Source organism: Trachymyrmex cornetzi, unplaced genomic scaffold, assembly GCF_001594075.2.
Source record: "Trachymyrmex cornetzi isolate Tcor2-1 unplaced genomic scaffold, Tcor1.1 scaffold361, whole genome shotgun sequence".
In the NCBI taxonomy this organism is placed as follows: Eukaryota; Metazoa; Arthropoda; class Insecta; order Hymenoptera; family Formicidae; genus Trachymyrmex; species Trachymyrmex cornetzi.
In genome coordinates this window covers 622,030-646,423 of record NW_017298332.1, presented here as the reverse complement: position 1 = coordinate 646,423, position 24,394 = coordinate 622,030, and the positions used below count along the sequence as shown (strand labels likewise).

At 34.2% G+C, this 24,394-nt stretch overlaps 1 protein-coding gene across 2 annotated transcripts; it reads right to left on the bottom strand.

The window, feature by feature from the left end:
* Window positions 1-14,568: 14,568 nt before the first annotated feature.
* Window positions 14,569-24,008, bottom strand: mad2 (mitotic arrest deficient 2). Of its 2 annotated transcripts, XM_018511143.1 has the most exons (4): window positions 23,859-24,008; window positions 23,419-23,781; window positions 23,139-23,269; window positions 14,569-14,619 (listed from the first exon to the last, which is right to left on the bottom strand). In XM_018511143.1, exons 1-4 carry the CDS (start codon window positions 23,929-23,931, stop codon window positions 14,584-14,586), a joined length of 603 nt encoding a protein of 200 aa, XP_018366645.1. In that variant the 5' UTR covers window positions 23,932-24,008; the 3' UTR covers window positions 14,569-14,583. The 2 variants fall into 2 exon arrangements, with proteins under 2 accessions (XP_018366645.1, XP_018366643.1); XM_018511141.1 differs by lacking the exon at window positions 14,569-14,619 and having other exon boundaries at window positions 22,996-23,269.
* Between the last annotated feature and the right edge of the window lie 386 nt (window positions 24,009-24,394).

Genomic DNA, 24,394 nt, shown 5'->3' with positions numbered 1-24,394 from the left:
CATTCAAAACTATTAATAAAATCTTTTTGAAACAAATTTTAAAGACCCACTGTTTTAGTTAACAAAATGTATGATATAACATGAAAAATGTAATTTTTATTTATTAAAATACACTTGGACTGTTTTTTTTAATTAAAGAAAGAATTTTACTAATTTTGAAAGTGTTGATGCAAAAACGGTTAAATTTTACAAGAGTAGATTATCGAATTAAAATAAAATTTTTATGATTTTAAATTTTTAATATTAATATAAAAAAAGATTACAAACTATGTTACAAATCACCACATTTCATTATTTACTTAAAAATATAACGTTTTTTTCTTTTATATTTATGTTAAATTTGAATGAAAATAAAATATTAAATACAGAGGAAATATTAAGTACAGAGGAAAAATTGACAACACAAATTCCACAAAAAATAAATAAATAAAGAATAAAGATAAAAAAATAATAAACCTAAATTAATGAGAGAGTGAGAGAGAGAGAGAGAGAGAGAGAGAGAGAGAGAGAGAGAGAGAGAGTACACAATAGGGATTTAACCTCTTTTGCATTTTTGCTCACTTTTCTCCCTTGATTTTAGAGATGTAACTGTTTTTATACAGTTTAAAATGTTCAATTCGTAGCTAAGGAAATCAAGGATTCAAATATCTCTTTTTTATTTTTTGAATGTAGCAGCATTGAATTGTTATTATAAAATTATAGTAAATACTTTATATAATAAGTATTGTATACTTTATCTAAATAAACCTAAATCAAAACTAAACAAATTTGAACCAAAACGACGGCAAAATTGAAATCTCTAGATCTCAATACAATATTTGCGAATACAAATGGAGAGTAAAAAAAATTAATTTAACACTTCATCAAGCTTTTTATAATAAATAAGTGAGATGACCAGAATTAACGTACATTCTCTTTAAAGTAGGCAGAATTAGGACAATAGTATTGACTTAAAAAGAGTTCAGAAAAATCAAATCTCTGATGTTATTTAAAAGGAAAAAACTTCTATTAATCTAAAAGATCTTAATAATTTCCGGAAAATTAAGCGAACCGTAATATCACAATGCTGCACGAAATTAATGAAGAGAAAAAGATGCAAAAAATGTTGCAGCATCTTTTAAGAACATCTAGAAATAACTCGGAATGAAAAAGTTAATAGCGCTCAGCGCGTACAAGTCACTCGTGGTATTAAAAAAATGCCTGAAATACGGGCACGCGCGGAAGTACTTCCGTTCTCTTGGCGCGACTACCGAGACAATAGCCTTCCTCATTCCTTTCTACCCTCTTTATGTAGCACCAACAAAAGACTCTCGATATTCGACCCAGTGTGCTCTCACACTCACAATACCCCCGGTGTCATCTGTAGTCTCCATACGCTCCGTCGAAGGTACATGCTGGAGAAGCGCGCCTCAAAAAAAGGGAGGGAGGGAGGAAAAAAGGCAAAAAAGATATGACTATACCCCAACCGCGATAATTAATTAAACCGCTTTTCCTTCCACAGCAAAGGTACATTCGTTTTATTATTTCACGTGCACGACGCGATTCTTTGGGATCAAATCGGACTTGATGAATTCTCAGGAGACCAGGAAACGAGGAAAGTCGATAAATCGTGTGTAGAGAACATGCGCGCGAGCTCACCCTTGCTAGCTGAATCACTCGAAACGATCTAAACGAGATTCGTAGCTCCACTTTCCAATTTTGCCCGACTCGAAGGAGCCTTTTCACAGATCCTGCGAGATAGAAACGACTGAGTAGGTAGATAGGTAGGAAGGTTCCACCTGGGTGAGAGGCGGAAGGGTGTGTGTACTCAGGGGATGGTATCGCGAAGGAGAAACCGAGGGAAGTAATCGCCGCGAGGAGAGGCACGATCGTCGAGATGTACGTGGCGAGGAAGCGCAATTTTCAAATCGAACCGCGTCGCATCGATCCTGCGTTTCTCACCGTCCGAGACTAGTCCAAGAGCACGCCAGTTGACGGATTTACCCCGTGAGAGGACCCAGCCGAAGTCACGGTCGGTCGAGCTCCGGTCGTGTGGGGAGCGGAGTGGCTCGATCGGTCCCGGTAATACGATAGAGTTAGGTAACTAGCTACGTTATACCTTGGCAAACCCATTATATCGCTCTGGGAATCCTTTGGGAAATAGTCTATAGCGCTGCCGCGGGCTCGGGCTTCGATCAACCGTGAAATGTAGTCCGATACGTATTACGGAGTGCAGTACCCAATACGTTCTGCCGGCATCTGACGTATAGTGCATCACCACGACGCGCGCGGGCCGCGTTGCCTTCCATTCGTGGAGAGAATTACCGAGCCTACTGTGCGCTTAGGATTCCTCCTTTGCACGGAATTGCGGCAATTTCTCTCATTCGGCCTGAACACGAGCTCAGTTTGTCCTTCCTAAACATGCGACACGCTAACATATTAACCCTCAACTGCTCGTGGTTGCGTTTGCGTAACTAGTAAAGCGGTCTCAACGCGATCCCATAAACAAATGACATCATAATCGGAAGTAATTCATGGAAAATTAATTCTCTTATTTTGAGAACTTTTAATTCAAGCTTGCAAGATTTTAACTTGGGCTTGATAAAAGTTGTAGAAAACTTAAGTGTGAGAAAAAAATAGACTAAATAAATATTTATTTGAATACTGCCAATTAAACATTTACTTACAATAAATAAATATTCACTTAATAAAAAGAAGTGATTGTTAAATCAAATTAATGTTTTTTGTACCAAATAAATATATTTTTATATTTAATAAATATTTAGTTGGTACTATTCAAATAAATATTTATTGAAATTTAGGATTTTTTTTCTCAGTATAGTATCATTCTATTACAATCCTGAAAAAAGATTTGAGATATTTTTTTTAATTTTAGATCAATAAATTTAGTATGATACCAGAGAGTCCATGTATTTATTTTTTTTTTATTTATTTATAATTCTTTTAAAAACTGTAGTTTGAAAACTGGTTTACGAAATTCCTATATTTTTCTATATCATATAATTACATTCTACTTGCGACAACAGATTGAAGAGCAATGTCATTTCGCGACTTGCCTTCGTAACGAATAAAACAAATCAATAACAAATTTTAAAAAAATGATATCGTAACAAACAAAACAAGGAAGGCTATTTTCGAAAAATCGGATTCCGTTAATTCTTACAATCGATTATATGCAAATAAACGAGTATTGACTATAGGAGGAGCGGTCACATCGCCACGTCCCGGCCAGCCTCGAAACTTTTATAAAAACGGCGCGAATGAGCGCTCGACAATATTTGATTAGATTTTACAAACAAACGCACTCGGACGAACGCGCGACATACACGTGTAATGAATTTACATCACGCCCCGGCGCGATTGCCTCTTTTATTCATTCGAGAGAACGCTTGTCCTCTCCACTGCTCTTCATGCCCTCGCCCGCGAAACGATCATGAATTCAATGGTTTCCGATAATAGCGGGATGAGGGTCGAAAGGGGGGGGGGGGTGGAGAATATAAAACAAAAAGAAACGCTCGCGTATATATCGACAGTAATTTACATAGGGGGTGAGCGTTCCGCTTTCCGCGTTCCGAAGGCAACGCGCTTCGTCGGCGGCGGAAAATAAATGTTCGCCCTGCACTCGACGATCCCTCCGATGCACACACTCCAAGTCTCGAATGAGGTCGCGCACGTACACCCGTGTGTCTTTTGAAATCAACAGGCTCGAGGTAGTTCTTAAAGTCGTCGGCAACGTCGAACATTGTGAATAGAATCAAGTATTATTGATAGGTCTCACATAGAGAAGTTGCTCATAGAAAAGACAACGAGAGCGCATCATTTATTTCAAGTCGGCGAAGCGTTGAATCACGTTTGAACAAAGTAAATATTTTTGCTTTTATTTACTGAAGGAAACGCTGCCGATAAATGTCGATGAAGGCATCGGAGCATTTGCTTACGCTTCAAGTTAGAATTGATTCTGCAAACTTCTCGTCCTCGAAAGTCTAACAAGAGCGGAAATTGTTTCCACTTTCCTTTTAACGGTAATGTTAATTTATGCTTGATTTAAATCATGCTGATATTAAGGTAAAGTCCAGATAAATTATGTATTTTCAGTAATGAACATTGTTTGAGTTTCCTAGTTTTCGAAATAGAAAAAACAGTCTCTGTGATTTTCCAAAGTTTGCCGAAAAGTTCATTTTATAATCAACAATCGGAAAAAAAGATATAGTCAAATAAGATGTTCTGTTGCTTTTTCGTTACAATACGGTAATACACCTAAATGTAGCTGTCGGCACGATCCTTCCATTTTCAGACTAAACACATGAATCCGAACACAATAAAGCTAGGACGGCGCACAAATTCGCGAAACGACACTAATAGTGGTCAAGCTGACTCCGGCGATACAATACCGGTATCGGTGTGCTATTATCCGCAAGTTTATTGAATGTTAAAGTTCTATAGAGAATTCTCCATTTCGCGTTTACCCGGCTATATTTCGCTGTCAGTAAGTACGTCGTTGCTACGTAGCAGTAATTGGCATGTCAGGACAATGCAGCGTATCAGCGAAATTCCGCTGCAGCGTTCATTTAATCAGAAACTACAACAGTACTCATTGAATTCCTTGCTATTTAACAAATCAAACGGTGTCTTCAAGACATGCTTACTGCAAAATTTACTTAATGTTATAGTCGGAAAATATCATAAATGATTGCTTAGAAAACCATTAGATGCGTTCAGCAAAAAAACAGCTTTTGCAATTGTTGTAAAATTCTTTACTATGATTGATATGATTGATCTTGCTCTTAATTTCTTACTGGATCTAAATGTATAAATCAATCATATTAAAGAATCTTACAACAGTTGTAAAACTATTTTATCTACCGAACGCAGAATCATTACATGATTTAATGCTAGTTTATTTTAATACCAGAATTTTCTTTGCTTTTGTTTGTCATCTTCCAAAATAATGCAATTTAGACTGATATTGATAGTTTATCAGTTCTTATATTTAAATTCGTCTTAAGATGTCATAAGTGAATCACAGAACTGTATTAGCATTTTAAAATATCTTAAAGTCTTGAAATAACAGAATCAATATTGATGAATAGATATAAATACCGGCTTCAAATTATGCATAAACAAAAATAAATATTCTTCTGTGATATTTTTTACGAAATTACCTACAGCTAAAATATATTTTTATTCAAATGGATAAAATTGATTATATCTACAAATCCAAAATACAATCACAAAAATAATTGTTTTAATTTCTTCTTTACGTCGTTATCGTAGCAAATAACATTATTTTAAAATACAGGCAAATCGAGAAGAGGATTTAGTTTTATACATCACGCTAAGAAAAATTTCTGATTCAAAGTAAATGAATCAAAATATTTCTGATTATATCAATCAGAATTCTGATTGTCTTAATTAGAATTATAATATATTTAACCCCAGAAAATTCTGATTTGTCTATTTTCAACCAGAATTCCTACTAATACAACCAGATTTCTGTTGCAGTGTATACGAGTAATCCGTTTATGAAATTACATAATAAAAAACGCAAATTATCAAAGTTATGCACTTTTCGATATAACCGTATAAGGGCCCTACACGAGTTAGACGAGATAGGTGCAAGCGAAATGATTCACGGGAGACAGGAATAGAACAGTGACCGTTTCCCCTCACGTTCTTCTTCAGGGTCGGTGAAGAGCCTTGAAGAGCCCGTGGGGTCGGCAGTCGTCTGTAGTACGAGGATGAGAAGCTCATGCTTTCACATATGAATTTTTTCGGGTCAATATCAATCGCATAATTTACGATAATGCAACTTTTTAGTCATTGAATCGATTTAACTCGAACAAAATGGCATAGAAATTGTGTTGTATTGTTTGTATTATATCGTAACAATCAAAGAGATTCATTGCAATTGCATTGAAATTAATGCGATAACATTAAAATGTAAAGCTACGTATTTGCATGTCGCGAACAAAGGAAATCTACCCTTCGCAATAATGGCTATTGTATACAAAAGGATTAATCTTGATATCTCAGTTACTTTTCAAGATTCGGAGAGGTAACATTTAAATCACATCAGATACTTAATGGAGAACTATTTTCTTTTTCTGCTCGCACTCAAGATATGGATAAGTTCTCTTCGTTCGCCGAGGACGTGACGCTCGCCCGCTTCTAGCGCATCTAGCGGCACTGTCAAGGTAAATTAAATCTATTTCTATCATTTATTATAGATAATTCGATTAACAAAAATATTTCGTAATATCGATTCAGGAATTATATCAAAAATTAGTTTAATTTTAAATTTACAATTGAGTTTTAAATTTAAAAAATATCGTATCAGTGTTGCCGCAAGTTCCTCATCCTAAAATTCCATAACTTTTCACTGATTTCCAGATAAGCTTTCATGATTTTCCCTTTCAATAATATTTTGAAATTTTTCATATTTATTTATATTTTGTATTGTGATATTTTGAAATTTTTTGTTCTAATTTGAAAATTATTAAATATTAATTGAAAGAACACAATTTAATATAGCAATGTAAATTATTATTAATGTTGTTGACACTGTTTGCATTTAATTGATGTGATGTATGAATATTAAACTTCTTTATAAAGCCAAAAATTTTAATTTTCCAAGAAATTTCCTGACTTTTCCCTGATTTCTCTAATTTCTAGTTTTGTGGCAACTCTGTGTATAATAAACTACATTAGAACCAATCCAAAATACTCTTCGATAAATTAAAAAATGCAATAATTTTTCAATATAATTCAATGGTTTCTGTTTTTTTATTCTATACATTTTTAGAATAATAATTTCACCTGAGAAGTAAATCATCTTTTCCTTTTGAAAAATAAATCATCCTTTATATATGATTCATGAATAGATGTTTGAAATACATTTGCGATTTCATAAAGAATATTATAACTTTTTTTATCAATTTTTTGTATATTGTCCATTTATCAGACAATCCTCGCACATGCGTGCTAAGCTTAACACCACAAATATTTTACGGTCGTTGATATAGAATGGATCTATGATTCGCCTCGAGCATGCGAATTATCTCTAAAACGCAATGCGAGACTGTCAATGGACCAACGCGCGCCAACAATAAACAAATCCCTCATGGCACAACAAAGTGCTCGCGGCATCCGCGGATTCGCCACCGATTTCGAAATATTTAGCGATTACCCCGAAGCGTGAATCCGACACCCGTAAACGACGCCGACCTGTCCGGACGCATTTATCTAGATAATTCAGCGCGCGACCGCGCGGTACCGAGATGAGAGGAAAACTAACCATCGATCTTCGTTGGCATTCTTTCTGCTTGCAGCTTGCACATCGGGACATTCATCGTGTTTTGTTTTGTTGTAGCCTCATCCATCCGCCCGCCCCTTGCTCCCTATTCCCATACAGATTCCAGCATCCGCGACTTCGCCCTCCGCGCTCTTCTCGGGCTCTCCTCCTGGAACGCGCTTTCCCACGCTTCCACCCTTCATCATGTTACTATCATCCACCGATTCGAGTAATCGTCTCGAATACTCGACGCTGCTCGCCCACCGTCACTTTTTTCCGGTTTCCCTCCCTAAAACCGTCTTTCTTCTACCCATCCTTCTTTTTCTCTGTCTTCTTTCTCCATTTCATCCACTGTCCACCGTCATCCTCTCGATATCGATTTGCTTCGAGACGACGACGGCAGCCATCAGCAGAAAATATCATCGTTTTTCAAAGGTAAGATACCATGCAACTTTATTACGCCGCGCCGTCGTGATTTCGCAAGAAATCTCAACGAGATTTTCGTGTTTTACGTCACGCAAAGTGTCCCACAGCGGTAGAGTAGCTTTTTAATTAGAATTTTACTTCAATGTGTGTCTTCTCTTAGCAAATACTGTGTGGTAAAATGTCTCAAATATCGCAAATTTCTAACTTTCAATATTAAATGTCTCTTGACGAGTATTTTTTGAAACTTGCATTGAGTCTTTATTAAGCTAAATTCAAACTACTATTCAAAATTTTTTTTAAAAACAAAACTTGGCTATTTTATACCTTCTATTTATATGTTCATGTCTCCTATTTGCATCTTCTATTTATAAAAGTTTTAGTTCATATCTTTTATTTGTTGTTAGTTCATACCTTTGTTATTAATTCATATATTTATTAGTTCATATCTTTTATTTCCTATTTATGTCTTTTATTTGTACCTTCAAAGTTCTCTCTTTCTCTGTTCACGGCTGTTTCACAGCTCTTTTATTCATAATACAATTCCGTGAAATTGAGCTAAATTTAATACTATATTATTATATATAGTATATCCGGTATTCATAGTCGATTCTTATATTATTAATTCATTTACATAAGAAATCGATTATCTTGATATTTAAAAAATAACCACTATTCTTTTTAATTTTCCTTCTATTATCTATCGCTGAAAGAACACGTAGTGGTTCCACGGCACCCTGTACGACAGCAAAAAGTTGCCGCAACAGCCACGTCACCCTTCTGATGAACAGAGGAAGACGGAGCTGCCTTCGCGGCGCGCCGATATAAAGGGGTTCAACGGGTTTCCCGTGATTTATCGTCCTAGCGAAAGGGTAGCTGAGTCCTTGCGACACGAGTCACGTGCCGTGTTCAAAGTTGAAGTTGGGCGACCCGACGAAAATGATCTTTATTGCCGTTCTAGGCTACATCGAGAGTAAATTTCGTGTACAATCTACCTAGCTTATAAGAGAATTTCATCTATATAATTATTAATTATATATTCCCTTCAAATCCACGATAATTCGCGATAAACGCTTTACTCACGAGATATTGCCAGATTACGAGGAGATAAGGAAAACGAAGTTTTGATCTTCGCTCTTTTTATTACAATTATCTTATGTTCCTTCGAGCACGCTACCAAAGCCTTGAGAGGATCACAATCGAATACCGATAACTGTTCAAAGAAAGTACGTATGTACTCAGAGAACATATGTATATACATGTATATAACTATATATATCTCATGCAATAACGTCCAGTGCTCCCCGGTGTCCTTAGACGGCACTACGTCGGGCTGAAACGATACGGCTGACCGTTTTTCGTAAAGAAAAACCGCATAAAAAGAAAGCCAAAGGGTAAAAGCTGAAAACTACGCGCGGTAAGAAAAGAGATCTGTGGGTATACGAGCGAGCCGGATGTCTCTGAGGAGCTCTTTGCTAAGCTCGTAGCAGTCTTCGCGCGATGCCGAAAGCTCTTTGCGGGAAAGCTCCGACTACGTCCTCTTGAAACGCACGTCGCATAAACGCTTCGCATAAAAGATACTCCGCGTAGCTGGCCACGGAAATACACGATAGGATACTCGTATATTAAAAAGAAAAATACGAATCTCGATTCTCACAACGAACTGAGCATCGAGTAAAAAGTTTCTCTCTCCGCTATCGATATCTTGTTTCCTGTCTTTTTCGCCAGTGCAAGAATGTTAATGCTATATTTATTCGCTATTGTGTTATATAAAGGATTTCATCCTCATTCTTAAATTAACCCTTATCGTACCATCTACAATTTGGTGCCTCATCCATACCGTCAAGGGTCACTTCAAATCTTTTCGTTTTTTCACCTCTTCAAAATAATTCAAAAAATCTCTAAAAATTCACCAACATACTTTCAACTTTCTAGAATAAATATTGACTCTTTATTTTGGAAAATAATAAAATGTAGTATAATTTATAATTACCGAAAGACTCAAAGAAACTTGCACGAACAGGAATCGCTCGGTCACTAGTTACCCATATTAGTACGGTAAGGGTTAATTATATATACTGCAGTATCTAGTATGATGTAAAAGAAAGCAAGAAATTAGTTAAACCGCGATTAGAATTCACTAATATTGGCAGAAGTAAGTTTAAGACAATTTGACAGCGTGCTATCACACATTGAAACGTTAGCTTTGTTAGTTTCAACTGTACCGTGCCCCGAAGTGATCGCGCTCGTATCATGTGTCTCTTCGTAGCTGAAGAGAAGGTTAGATGAGCATTCAGACATATACGTAGATATACAGATATATGTATATATAATCTTAATGCGTCTGTAATGGACTTGCAAACTATTCAACACGCGCGAAACTCGCGTTAACTTAAGCACGGTTACAAAGCCGATAGTTGTTAACTTCCGGGATAAGACGAGAGAGCCTTGAGACACAGTACAAGTGCTGGTTACCGTGTCCGTTAGACCAGGCAGAAACTTTGCCGAAAGCGAAGATCGTTAATAATTTAATCAATAAACGGATAAAATAGAAAGCTCGCGGTTTAAACAAACGATAAAATATTTCCAAGGCAAACATAAAGCAAAAAGCCGATAATAGGACAATAATATATTTAAAGAATGATATCAAGTTATAATATCCAAATATCTGCAAAGATTTTTGAAGTATCTAGAATTGATTTCTGTATATCTTTCTCTTCATTGCAATAATTTGTTTCATGCCATTTTACATTTTAATCTCATAGAAAATAGGACAATATTTCTTAAAATATCAAAATTTATTTTAGAAATATTGTGTACCTTTCTAATAAAAAACATATTTATTTTTATATGATAAAATAGATAGCTCGTAGTTTAAACAAACAATTAAATATTTTGAAGACAAATATAAAGCAAAAAGCTGATAAAAAAAAATAGGACAATAACATATTTAAAAAATTACATCAAATTATAATACCTAAATGTCTGCAAATATTTTTAAAATATCCAGAGTTTATTTCTGTATATTTTTATTACGAAAATTTCTTTGTGATTAATAATTCTCTAGTTTCTAATGATAAAAACGTTTGGAGAGTATCAGCTGAATATCGACACTATTGTATCATTCTATCTTTAGCGTTCTCTCTCTCGTATAGATTTCCACAAACGATAAATCTCTTACGACATTTGAAATAAACTGAGATCATATATAGAGATTAAACGAGTATCATAAAAGCATCGCACGCTATGTAGGAATTGTATGTTCAATAACACAGTCTCATCTTATACTATTTCATGTCATCGAAAAATAATCATACTATATCATCTATGGCTGTTATGTGCCTTCAAAGTTCTTTATTGTTTCAATCAATAAATTCAATGATACGAACAGACTGAAAAATCTTTCGAATGTTCTAACCGTGATAATAAAATATATTATTTCTAGGCTTTGACTGTTATAGTTTATGTTATAAATATATTAATTTGTAATTTTTAATTAACCCCAAGTCAGCCGACATTGTTCCATAGAATCGATAATTCGCATTGGAGCGTCGAGCGACCGCACAACTTTCCCAAAAGTAACAAACGATGGCTCGGATATGTCAGGCTTGGTGATTAACGATAGCTCGCGGTTCGTGTTCTCCCGCTCATTGCTAACGATCACCGTCGATGTCAACGTGATTCATTTCATCAATTATCGCCGACCGGGTTTTCGATGGCGTGACGATGATGGCCGAATAATTCGCCAATGATCCTCAACTACGAGTACAGATCCAAATTTTATATAGCTGATCGATATTTTATCGGATTCTTATTAAAAATATCTATCGAATACAATACAGAGCTTATAATAAACGTATCAATTTCTTTTATCCTATCTTTATATCACTTATCTTTAATTTTAAGCAATAAATTATCTACATATTCGCAGTCACAGATTTTTTGAAATTCTTTTATATAAGTAACGACATTTGTTATTTTAAATATTGAAACAATACTTTTATCATTCAATTATAAATAAAAGGTAATCATGGAATTTGTTGTTTCAATAATAATATTGACATTGTTGAAATAATGAAAGCTGATCGAATTACATTTACGCAAAACGTTTATCTTAACTTTAGTCAACACAGACATGATTGCCAAATAGTTAATCTTCAATCTTTACTTTTACTCTTCAGACTTTACTGACTTGCTGATGAAAATTTGAGGATTTGTCAACAAAATGTGCGCTCCTTCCAACGCCATTCGATGCAGGAACCGAATTCGATGAATTTAACGATTGTGGATAAGTTTAATGACCCGTTTTAATTAAAAGGCCCATTATCAGTGCTAGAGACTTTACTTAACAAAACCGAATCCGCGAACCGCATCTATTACCTAATTCTACCTGCTCGTAAAGGGCAAATGTATCTTGGCAACTTTCAGCAACAATTTGCGAGTTCAAGTAAACAGAAAACAAAGAACGATCGAAGTAAATGTCGTCAAAAAGTCATTAGAAAGACTTGATTATCTCGATTAAATAATTGTGAAAACACTTAATTAAGTTTACAACAACTGAATCGTTTCCGGAGGTTAATTCCCCTCAAGATACTAGTTCGTTAAATACGCTAATCTCAATTAAACTGTTTCTCTTTCAAAAAGCATGAGCAAGAAATTGAAAGACAATAAATTCAGACACATAAAATATTGTTCTAAAAATAAAGAAAAAACTCGATACACTTCTATCATTGAGAGAACTTTTATATACATTAATAAATTTTTTCATTTATATATTATAATTTCTACTTCCAAATTTATAATTTATCTATTTTGAGAGTTCACGTCTTACGATATCAATACACCTACTAAAATAATGTCTATTGTTTCTGGTTTAGTTGTTACTATCTATAGTCGGGGAGAAGCGTCTGATGCCTAGGTATATTTAATGACTTGGCTACTCTCGCATTCGAACTTAATCATTCAGTGTTCAGCTCTCAGCAAAAGCGAACCTTATCTCCCTTCGCTTCCCCCCAATCTAACAGTTTCCTCGGGGGAGGCCGGTGACTCTGATGCTCGTAGATAAACTTAATGGTCCCGGGCTAATTAGGCCGGAAAGAGCCAACGGCATTAGCGGCACCTTTCGTGCTACAGGAATAATTTGGTCTGCCACTTCCTGCCGCAGGAGAGCCTCAGGAGACGAAGCGAGCCGCCGACCAACATCATCCTCGCACACACCGCATCCTGGACCGTCGTGAGTCGAAATTTCGCCAGCTAGCCCTCGCAGAAATCGTCTGAGCGTCCTTTTCCGTAAGACAAAAAGATCCAGGGATGTGGCGGAAAATTTTAACTCTGTGTCTGGAGCTCTTCGCTTCCTGGATCGCGACAAAGGTGAGGACGCAATGTGTTACGTATCTGTTTCAAAGGAAAATGTTTCGCCGAAAGTTCGGTGAAAACATTCCTTTCCGAAGTAATCAGAAACGCTCGGTCACTGCTCGGAATAAAAGAAACAAGGCAAAATATTACTTTCCAGAGAAAGTAAGTTAAATTAAAATATTTTAACTTCTCCAAGCGAATTCTCGGAGTTTTACAGAACAAAATTTCCTTTGAATGTTTTATTGTACAAAATTTTTAAATAGATTGCTAAATTGTTACGAAAAGGAATCAATTATACAAATAAACTGAAATAACTCATTATCGTTGATTCAATTACACATACGATCGCGCGTCCATTAATACACAGTCTTTTTCATAAATAACTGAACTTATCGACAAGCAGATATCGATCGTATCTAATCGCAATTGGATACTTAAAGTACGCTTGTAAAAATAACCAGCATGCGAGAAGAGTAAAACGAAATTTCCATTCGGATGCTCTTCACGATCGTCAAAGTAAAGACGGAATAAACTATTGTCAAGCACGATTCCATTATCCGCCGTTACGGCCATTCGTTTGTCGAACGACGAGAGTGAAAATGAAGAAGACGCTACGAGAGATGTTCTATTATACTGAATAACTAGCGAGCTTTGACAAAAAAAAAGACAGAAAAAGAATAACGTACAGAAGGTACAGACACAGACACGAAAGGAGCATTGAGGGAAGCCTTTTGGTCTCTCGATGCTTTATCCATTACCCGCGGTACCGCGAGCAACAACCGTATCGAAACGATATTGCGGATATCACGGCACGAGAGAGAAAAAGTTTCGTAGAAAACTGTATCGTATGCTTCCGTTTCTTTTTCCACACGATTTTACACATGCGAACCGAACCACTGAGATTGCCTAACTCTGAACGATAACTTCGATCACAACTAACGACTACCATGAGTATATTTTCCACATTTTTATTATTGTATTCTTGCATATTAGATTGATCATTCGCCATGTAGCTTTCAAAATAACGTCCAATTTATATACGTATATGTATGTTGTATATCATACGATACAATGAGATTAACACTACTATTTAGTGCCATTATGGATCCGTTAATCATTTCAATTCTTTTCTTTTTTGTATTAGATATACAGTACAGAATATTGAAAATATGTGAATATAATACAAATAATTCTAACGATACAAACAATAGTAAAATAATTTTTCATTAACAGAAAATTAGGATAGGAAATTATCAAATTGCTATCTTTGGTAGTTTTAGTGGAATACTATCAGCGATTCTAATATTAAGACAATTGAAAGGATTTACTTTCTGGATTAAGATAGGATAACAAATGGATGGCGATAAACGAGAATGATCGAAGAATCAAAACAATGTTCTTTTTGCTCCCAAGATATTTTATTTCACAAGATGTTCGTGCTAAATAATTCTTACCGTTTGTTTACAGACTAGTACTCGCACGTTGCCCAGAAGAAACCCTTCCCACGGACGGAATTAGAAAACTTCTAACGACGCACCTTGCCACCTCATCTGCAAGAAAACTTCGTTCCTCCATTCGACGGGAAAAAATCATGAGACACAATAACCGTGCGAACGAACGTAGAAGAGAGTATATTACGAACAACTCGCTGCTACTTATAATTCATTCTACTTTGGTTGTTTCCATGGAGATATTATGATAGCTTCTTACGAATTGTAGATACCTATATACTCATTGATTACATTTATATTGTTATTTCAAAAAAATCTAAGACAATCATTGAAGATTTGCCTATTAAATATGAAGAAACATTCTAAATAGGATATTTTAATATTCATTGCACTAAGAAAAATATTCTGATTTAATCAATAAGAGCCCAATAAGAATGGCACTTTGATAAGACCAAACAGAATTTATGGTGATCATAATTAGAAATTGTCTGATCTCATCAAAATACCATTCTTGTTGGGCTCTTTGGCGATTTAATCAAAATATTGTTTTCAGCATAAAAAAAATAACTATTAAAATATTTTGTCTAAAATGTTTCTTAGTTCATATATTTTTTAGAAATCATAATTAAAAAAAAACTTGAGAATACAACAATGTTTCAATCAGGATTATATCATACTCGCGATAGTAAAAAAAATAGAAACATATATGTATAAGCAAATTCGATAACGCTATTTTCTTCCACAAAAATATCGTATTCGGAATTCGCTCAAATGGTTCATTTTATTCGCTTGTTTAACGAATCGACTCAAAGTCAACGTCGAAATATCGAGGAACGAAAGTACCCTTCTGATTTCTGGTAGGACAGAAGGAGAAGTGTGTCAAAGGTTCTCGTAACGCTCGTTTCCAGCGAGGTTTGCACGGGGAAAACGGAATAAGAGAGAAAAGCCGTCGTAAAACCATACCATAGGGCACGCTTAGATCGACGTAGTACCATGGGAATGTCGTGATATCATTTTACGGGATTGCAGGAAGAGAGGACTCGTGAGGATGATCCCGAGTACCGTAATAGGATTTTCAGGATCAGAGCTTTACGCAGGAAGGATTGCGGTATCTTTCGGGCACCAAATAACATATAACGCGAAATTTTCAGCTTCCGACAGGATGCAGCTTCAATTAGCAGAATGTCCTACGATTAGATAAACCACTTTAACGAAATTTTAACTATACATCTGACTTGTTTGATAACGCCAAACGAGATAAATAATCTCATACCGTTAATTACGTACTGTTCATAGTTTTATGTTTTTATGTAGTTACGTACATAAAAACAAATTGAGATTTGAATAAACTTTTAAAATATTTTATTTTTGATAACACTAAATTTAATAATTCTATTAAGGTATACTTTTATTTCTATATTATTTATGTCTCAATATTTTTTTTTCCTACAACTAAAATGTGATTTTTGTTTTTTTTTATTAAGTTAAATTTTCAATCTAAATGCATTAATGTTAAATTCTTATAATTTATATAAATTACATTTACATGCACTTTGTCCAACATTATTTCATATTTACTTTATGAACATTTCAATTTACTTTAGTTTCTGTATATACAAATTTATATAATTCCGTACTTACACGGAAAAGCACTGCAGGATTACACATTTTTTATATTCCTGAAATGAATGATGTTTTTTTCATTATTTATATCATGTATTTTCTTTTAATTATAATTTTGGAAATTATAAATTATGTTTCAACATTTTAATTATCTCTCACATATGTAGATATTTTCACATAAACGGAAATTCTTAAATTTTAGGAATCACTTTTTAATAATCAATTTATTAGATGTTATAGATTATCTAATTTACTTCGTTTTTTATTATATTTTTCAGCCGCGTTGTGTCAACTTTGGGATGCAAAGTACAGAAATCAAGTCTCTGAGAATAAAATCGTGAAGATACTAAAATCGCTGGCTCATAAAAATACTGAAACGGTCAGCTGAAAAATTTGTATACAGCCCGAAAGATATACATCGCAACCGTTTTGTATGCTAACAACAAAAGAGGACCTAGCCAACCGCGAAAAGACGCTCTGCGACTCCCAAAGAGATTTCGCCGAAAAGAAATCCGGTCTCAACGACGCGTTCAGGGCGTTTCTATTGTACAAAGTAAAACCCTCATACCCTCTTTTTAAGCATCTGGCACAGTGCGTCGACTCTCGAGCGATCGAAATACAGAACGGGCTCCATATGTTAATTTATTTTTTTCCATTTTCCGCTCATAGAATAAAAGAACATAGAAATTAACAGAAGACGACGAAACTGTACGAGAATATCGTTTTTATTACGTTTTTCGATCTCAATGCAATTACGTCGTCACTTTTCGATGATAAAATCAGGTGTACTCTAATTAACAAAGCTCGTAATTAATATTGGTACAAGAATAGCTTCCGCGGCAAAAAAAAATAAGTAATTACGTTTCATCCTTATCGCAACAAATTGTAATAGCAAATAAGAACGGAGTAAGAATAGAAATATCATTGAATTATGATAATTACATCTTTATCATTTATTTTATATTCTATTTTATATTTATTTTATTTTATCTTCATGTATTGTTTTATGATTTGACTTTAGATAAGCTAGATAAATGTTGTATATTGTTAAATTAATAAAATAAAAGACTTAGTAAGATATTTTTAGAAACTTAGTCTACAAATCGGAAACATTTTTCTAAATGTTCTGATAAATCTTTTACTATCAAATTATAAAAATATTCTTTTCACATAGTTCAAAAATTCTTGAACTTTAGCAATCACTTTCAGATGAAAATTTTCACTTTCAGGAATTATTTTTAACAATCTATTATTATAATTATATAATTACAATCGTCTAATTTACTCCGTTTTTATTATTTTTAAGATAATATATATAAACCAGTTCAAAATTATTATATTGAACATTTCGGGAAAAACTTAAAAAGCCAATTTCTATAAAGCCACTATTTCTATTATAAAGCCAGAATCTTCTATGCTGGCGACAATAGTCGGCTAGTATCCAGAATGAGGATGTTTCGCATTTCTGTTGGACGAGAGGGGACGCACGTGCTTACTTTTTACATTTTAAGAACACACACGGTTACATATAGGTAGTTTTGTGGGCGAACAAGCGAGCAGAGTGTTCCGAGCCGTTCTCACGTGATGAGAAGCGGAAAGTACTTTACGACTCTATAGCTATATAAAAAAAAAACAGTCTCTCAAGAAGAGAGATCGTCGTAGCGTATGATGTCCGTGCAAGCTTACTAGTGCCGCCGTGCTTTTTCGTTGAATCCGTTTCGTCGCTCGTACCTATCGAACGATTTGTATGAAAGTCATCGTGAGTCATCATGAGACTCGCCGTAACGATCGGCATTTCGCGACATCGACGAGCAAGTTTCGATTTTATAGCAGCGAAAATGACAGCAGATGAAACTAACATTTAGATTTTCATTTAAAAAAACACTATATCTAAATAAGTCTATGTTAAATTATTATAATTATATATTGTTCTATAGTTACATAGAGTAACGTTAGCAAAATTTTTGAAATAGCTTATGTTCACACATTTTTTAAATAAAATATGGTGAAGAGATATAAAACAATTTTTCTTAATCATTTTTTAACAAATTTAAATAAGATACAATGTAACGTATATATTAATGAATACATCTATTGTAATTGATTGATGATTTATGCGACATGAATTGACATGATCTTAATTAAAATTCTTCGATTCGCTCACTCGATATCGACTCAACTCCAATGTGCAATTACCGAGACGAGACGGCGAGTCCGTGAATAGTGAACAAAAGAAAGAATGTATTTTATGATATTTTACGCATAAAAAAAGAAAGAGGAACGATCGTAAATCGAAATATAGCGTTAGTCCAAGATAAATTTAAGTAAGTAGAGGTGTATAAATAAAATGACAATTCGGGGCGTGCTATTTTGCGTACGCCTCGGGCGGGGCACCGCGTTGCAATCGAATCGAGATTTTACACGTAAGGAGAATCGATTTTCGGTCCACGAGAAGTGGATGGGACCGCGGAACGGTGGTTGAGCATACATTTGCGTCCGTCACGTTGGCGAATAATTAATTAACGATGGCACATTTACTTTATCCATTATTGTAGCCGGTATTAGTACTTTACCGATGGCGCTTGTGATTCCTATCCTCTCAACGCATTAGCGTTCGAGCGTGATAATGATTGTAAAGATCTCCGTGAATTGCATTCGCGATTGTATGGAGAAACTTGTGATGCGATCGAACGGTTCGATGGATGGCACTTTCGCAAATCTTGATTACCGCGAATCACCGTTTCGCGAGAACGATGCCCAATCACTGGTATACTAAGCGCTACTGTAAAATATTGTATATTATTTCGCATTGTTTATTTTTCAATGTTTTTACTAGAGACGCGTTTCTACGGTATTTAAGAAGAATTACCGCATAATGTTACTGAAGACGCGATCCGTGCTGCTCCGTTGCACCGTATAGATTGCGACAAAAGGAATTGTTTGCCCCGAATCATTAAAAATTATAGATAATACGATATAAAGATATAATAAAGTTGAAATATGACAAATTTATCATCGTATGATTGTTATATCTGCACAAATAAGTATTATTATTTTTATCAGTAAAATATTAACGATAAAATTGCATTTCAATAATTAAGAATTTTAGAATTATATTATATTACTGCTATTGCATTTCTAAATGTCAAATCAATTTTAATTAGCAGCCTACATATAATTATGTGTATAAAAAAATTCATAATTTACACGAGTAGATAGTATTTCATTTTAATGCTCATTAGCATTGTAAAAAGCGATGTTTTCTTCATTATGTTAACTTCTTTTCCAACCAGCTTTTCTAATGACAATTTCCCTTTTCCTAATTTACATCGCGAGAGAACTTTAAATAATTTACGACCCGGCGAACTCCATTACCATCATTGCTCGCTCTCTTACGGTGTTGCGAGCCAGCGGGATAAACACGTTTGTAAAACTGCAGCGTATCTCCAGCAGCTTTCGCAGTGTGTGAGCTAAAAAAACGAATGCAGAGCAAAACTAGTCTAGGGCACATTTAAAGAGCGGTATGGCTTGGGTGCAGAGAATAATTACGAATGTAATGTCCGTCTTTGGCGTAAATCACGTACTTTTGAAGAGAAACAAAATATTTCGAGTAGAAAATCTTACGAACACCTAATTATACGCAGTTATATTGCGGAACGGCGCAACGTTAGAAACTAAAGTCATCTATCTCTTGCACATAATGTGTAAAATTCTGCAAATATTAGTCGCCGAACATTCCTATAGTTTCATCAAATGTCATCAAGTTGTCTACCAAAAAGTTTTAAAAAGTTAAAAACGGTCATATTATCGCAAAATATTATTACAATCGCTATGACAAATCGTGGAAATATTCATTGATGTTTCAGAAAATTTCTAAAAAAACACGTGTTAATATAAAACATTTGAGCCGTTTATTTTAAAAGTGACCCAAGTTCATTTAAAAAAAAAATGTCTATGACAGCTAACTTCAAGTTGTACACGCTACTACAAAGGTCAACAACAAAACATTGAAAAATGGACTTAGGCCACTTTCAAAATAAACGGCTCATTTATTAATGTAATTCACATAAATAGAAAATATTCGATATTTGTAAATTGTGGATTGTTGAAACGTTCGCAAAAGGGTACAGTCAACGTAATGCTACAAATGCTTTGAGTATTCTTTGATTAGTCAATTCGAAAAATTCTTTCTTCTCAAGTTCAATCAAATGCTTCAAAGCATTTATAGTGAGACTTTAACCGCATCCAAAGTGCATCAAAGGTCCAGGATATTTTTTACAATCTTGAATACTCGAAAGTGCTATTTTCTCAAAAGTATCGTATAAAGATGAGCCAAGCAAACAAGAATCGGACGTTTGCGTTCCGCGATAGTCTTTATAGCAAAAAGACTACGCACTATTGATAATATGGCTAATTCTAGCAGCACGAAGTATTAACGTTAATAGCGAAATTATTATAAGGGAGACGTAACGGCGAACTACTAATAAAGGTATAGGTCGCCATCAATGTTTCCCGACACAACCTCCTTCGACGAAATGCGCTCAGAACAGTGGCAGATATAAATGAAAGAAGAGATACTCTTTTATTCCTATAATTGGCTACTCTTTGAAGAGTCAAAACACCATATTTATAATAATCATCTAATGAATAGTACAATAAAAATGTTATGCTCCCTATATGTTTCAAAATGACTTTTCCCTACGTTAAAGAACAAATTTCATTTGTTATGTTTAATTATTATGCGAAATAGAAAATGAGTTTAAAATTGCAGATTGTAATGTAAAATATATATAAGAAAAAGAAATAAAGGTGCACGGTAAATTTTTAGACATGATCTTTCAAACAAATAATGTGACAGATATTAATCATTCAAAATTATGGGATAAAGACATACGGAAAACATACAACTTAGATACAGCAATAAAAATATTTGAGTACTTATAAAATTAAGATAATGCTCTTCAGAAATCTTTATAAAAATTCTCATTGCAAATTTTACTAATTTTTTAATACTTTAAGATTGCTTCAAAGAACTTGTTCGCACATACATAAACTTTTATGAACCTTCAAAGCAAGTGCCGATTATTCGAATAAGAAGCAATTATTCTCATTCATTTAGATTTGTCATCAAATCGAGTGCCAATTACCGGGCATCGCGGACAAATGATAGCGTGTGTAAGGCACAAAATGATTTTTATTACTTAATTTTATTTCTACCCAAATGAGGCAGATTATGATTGAATATGTCACACTTGTATTTACAAGTATGTTTGTAAAATATATGATTTACCTAAAATTAAAAGAGCATGACGCTGATCTTTCGAATTATTTTTTGAATATGCGTGATTTCGTTTAGAATATTTTAAAGATGGAGCATAATGCGAGGAATCGTTAGGAAATGATTGAGGCTAGTATCAGCAACGAGATTTCATGTGAGAAAAAGCTTTACACTGGAAGACGCTAGCATTAGATGATTACTATGAAGCGTCGACAAGCGAAAATACTTTATTCTAGTCGTATCTCTTATGCTTTGCCAAGTACGCAAATGTAATTCTTGTGTTTAAATGTAAAGGTCAATTATGTTTTAATAAAATCTGCCAAGATTCTCTTATCAGTGTTCCATGTGTTTCCCTTACTCTTTTTCCTATAATTTCTATACATCTTCATTTTTTAATGCAAAAATAGCAATAAAACTACATTTAGAATTAAAATCTAAAACAGTTAAACAAGAAAAAAAGAAAATAAAAATTATAATTATTTTAATAAAAATAATGTTTAATTGTACTTTTCTTTTAGTACTTTACTCACATTTAAAAGATATGCTGGTTTTCATTAAAATACATATATATCCGTCACACAAAAATACCTGACATACTAGTTACAAACATTAACGAACGTAATGTTTTAACAGGGTTGGGAAGTAACGCGTTACCATTTTCGTTACCTTTTTTTAGTAATGATCGTTACTTTCTTCTGTCTGTAACGTCGTTACATTTTTACAATAACGGTAACGAATTTAGCCGTTACTTTTATTGTTATTTTAATTCCCTATTATTTTCTTATTTTATAATTTATTCTTAATTTTTAAAAAAATATTTTATACTTATTATCTTATACTGCAGTGTTCTAATAGGCACTGACAATGTTGAAAATATATAATTCACATTACATATACATATTGTAAATTTTTGATAAAAGCAATAAATATGGAAATAGACGTAATAATAATCCTGGTGGAAATAAATCGCTAAGTGTTGAAAGTCGCTGAAATTTCTATCAGTTGACTCATTTCATTATAAATTATACTGAAATAGGTCTATTGATAAAGATTTCATCAATTTACTTCCACCAGGGGATATTAACGTTTAAAAACAATGCTTAATCTATTATCTGTTTAATCTAAATTCTTATAAAAATGAGTAGATTGAAATAATGATATTAAGAAAATAAAGAATTAGTAAAACTGTAGGTAAGTTTAATATAAAGAAAAGCTTGTTCTATATACAAACTTCCTAGTAAAGAGTTTCAAGTTTGAATATTGATTTCACATTTAATATTAAATTAATTATCAGCTAATGTAATTTCGAAATCTATTAATTTAATTTAGCTTTATAAAAAAAGTAACAAAAAAGTAATGAATCGTTACTTTTCAAGTAACAGTAACGATAACTTTTTAAAATTGGTAACGAGTTACTTTTTTCAAAGAGTAACGCGTTACTTTTTTGAGGTAACGCGCACAATCCTGCATTTTAATAAATACATTTGACGTGTTTTAATATGAATGTATTGTGTAAAAAAGTATTGCTGTCATTTAATCAGTAATCTGTATGGAACAATACGGAGGTCTTTGGTAATCGCAGTTAATACATATGCAGTTGAAATGAAATTTGTATTTAAAAATATTACATATAAAACAGCAAATAGGCTCAGGTATTTTTGTAACTAACTACAGTATTCATTTTATGTAAAGAGGTTGAGAATGATCTAAGTTGTACCTCTTGACTGTTTGCAATAAAAACTGGCTGAGTCTCGTCCCACTGGTTGGGAATGTTACAGTCAGGTACTGTGTACGTAAGTATATCAAAGGAACATAGGCAATCCAAGAGTGGCAAGAAGCTCACAGTACCTGTAAGAATACTTTGTATTATAATTTTAACGTTTTAAATTCTATAGCATAGAACATTCAGCGCTGCAACAATATCGTTAGAATGTTTCATGCTACTTGAGACATATCATAGCGTTTTATTTCAAATAGCATTGAGTGTTTCATACTACCTGTGATCTGACGTATCACTTCGCGTATTTCTTTCTGTATAGTTTTTGCATCTTTTGTTCCTACTTCAGGCAAATCACCCTTAATGATGCTGTCTGTTCCATTAGCCTTCTGATCTTCATAATCGACCTTGAAATCCCACTTCTCCAGCACCTCTTTTGTATTGACATTTGTTATGACAAGCGTGATTTTATGCACCTTGCGCTGGACGAGCCACTCTTCAATCTGTCTCAGCACAGTATTTAAGAAGGATGTGATTTTTTCGTCCGTGGACGTGAAGATGAATAGACCGAAATGTTCGGAGGGCGTGAAAGTCTCCGGCGGATATATCCCTCTTTGATAAAGTATACTATTGACTCCATAGACTGCAACGAAGAATAACAATCAAAGAAAGGTTAGAAATATCTCAAGGCTAAAATTGACTCACTAAAATTATACTTACGCAGATATTGCGAGACCAACTCGGCAGAGCCTTTTAGAGTAATGCACTTAGTCTTTTGTTGCGTTTCAGTCATGCTGCAAAACACTTGAATCACAATGAAATCATCGGAAATCACCGGCAATCAGCACATACCGGTTTATGAATTTGAAAAGAAACGACATTCAATCAGATTCGACCAAGACAATTTGACCAATCACGTGTAATAGCTCCGGTACACCAGCGCGATGTTCGTCGCGCGCGACACGCGATATCCAATAAGTGTACAGCTTTACTGATGTTCTTATTCTAAAGGTATACTCTCATTGGATATCGCGTGTCGCGCGCGACAAACATCGCGCTGGTGTGCCGGAGGCATAATGCGTCGTCTACAATACACGGAGTAAAAGGTAAAGCTGGAAACACAATAGACACAGGCAATAGGCATAGATAACAGGGAATAACGAGCCGTTCAATCAGAGCTTTGGGGTATAAGTTCGATATTATATCCCAGAGCTCTGATTGGACGGCTCGTTATTCCCTGTTGCCTGTGCCTATTG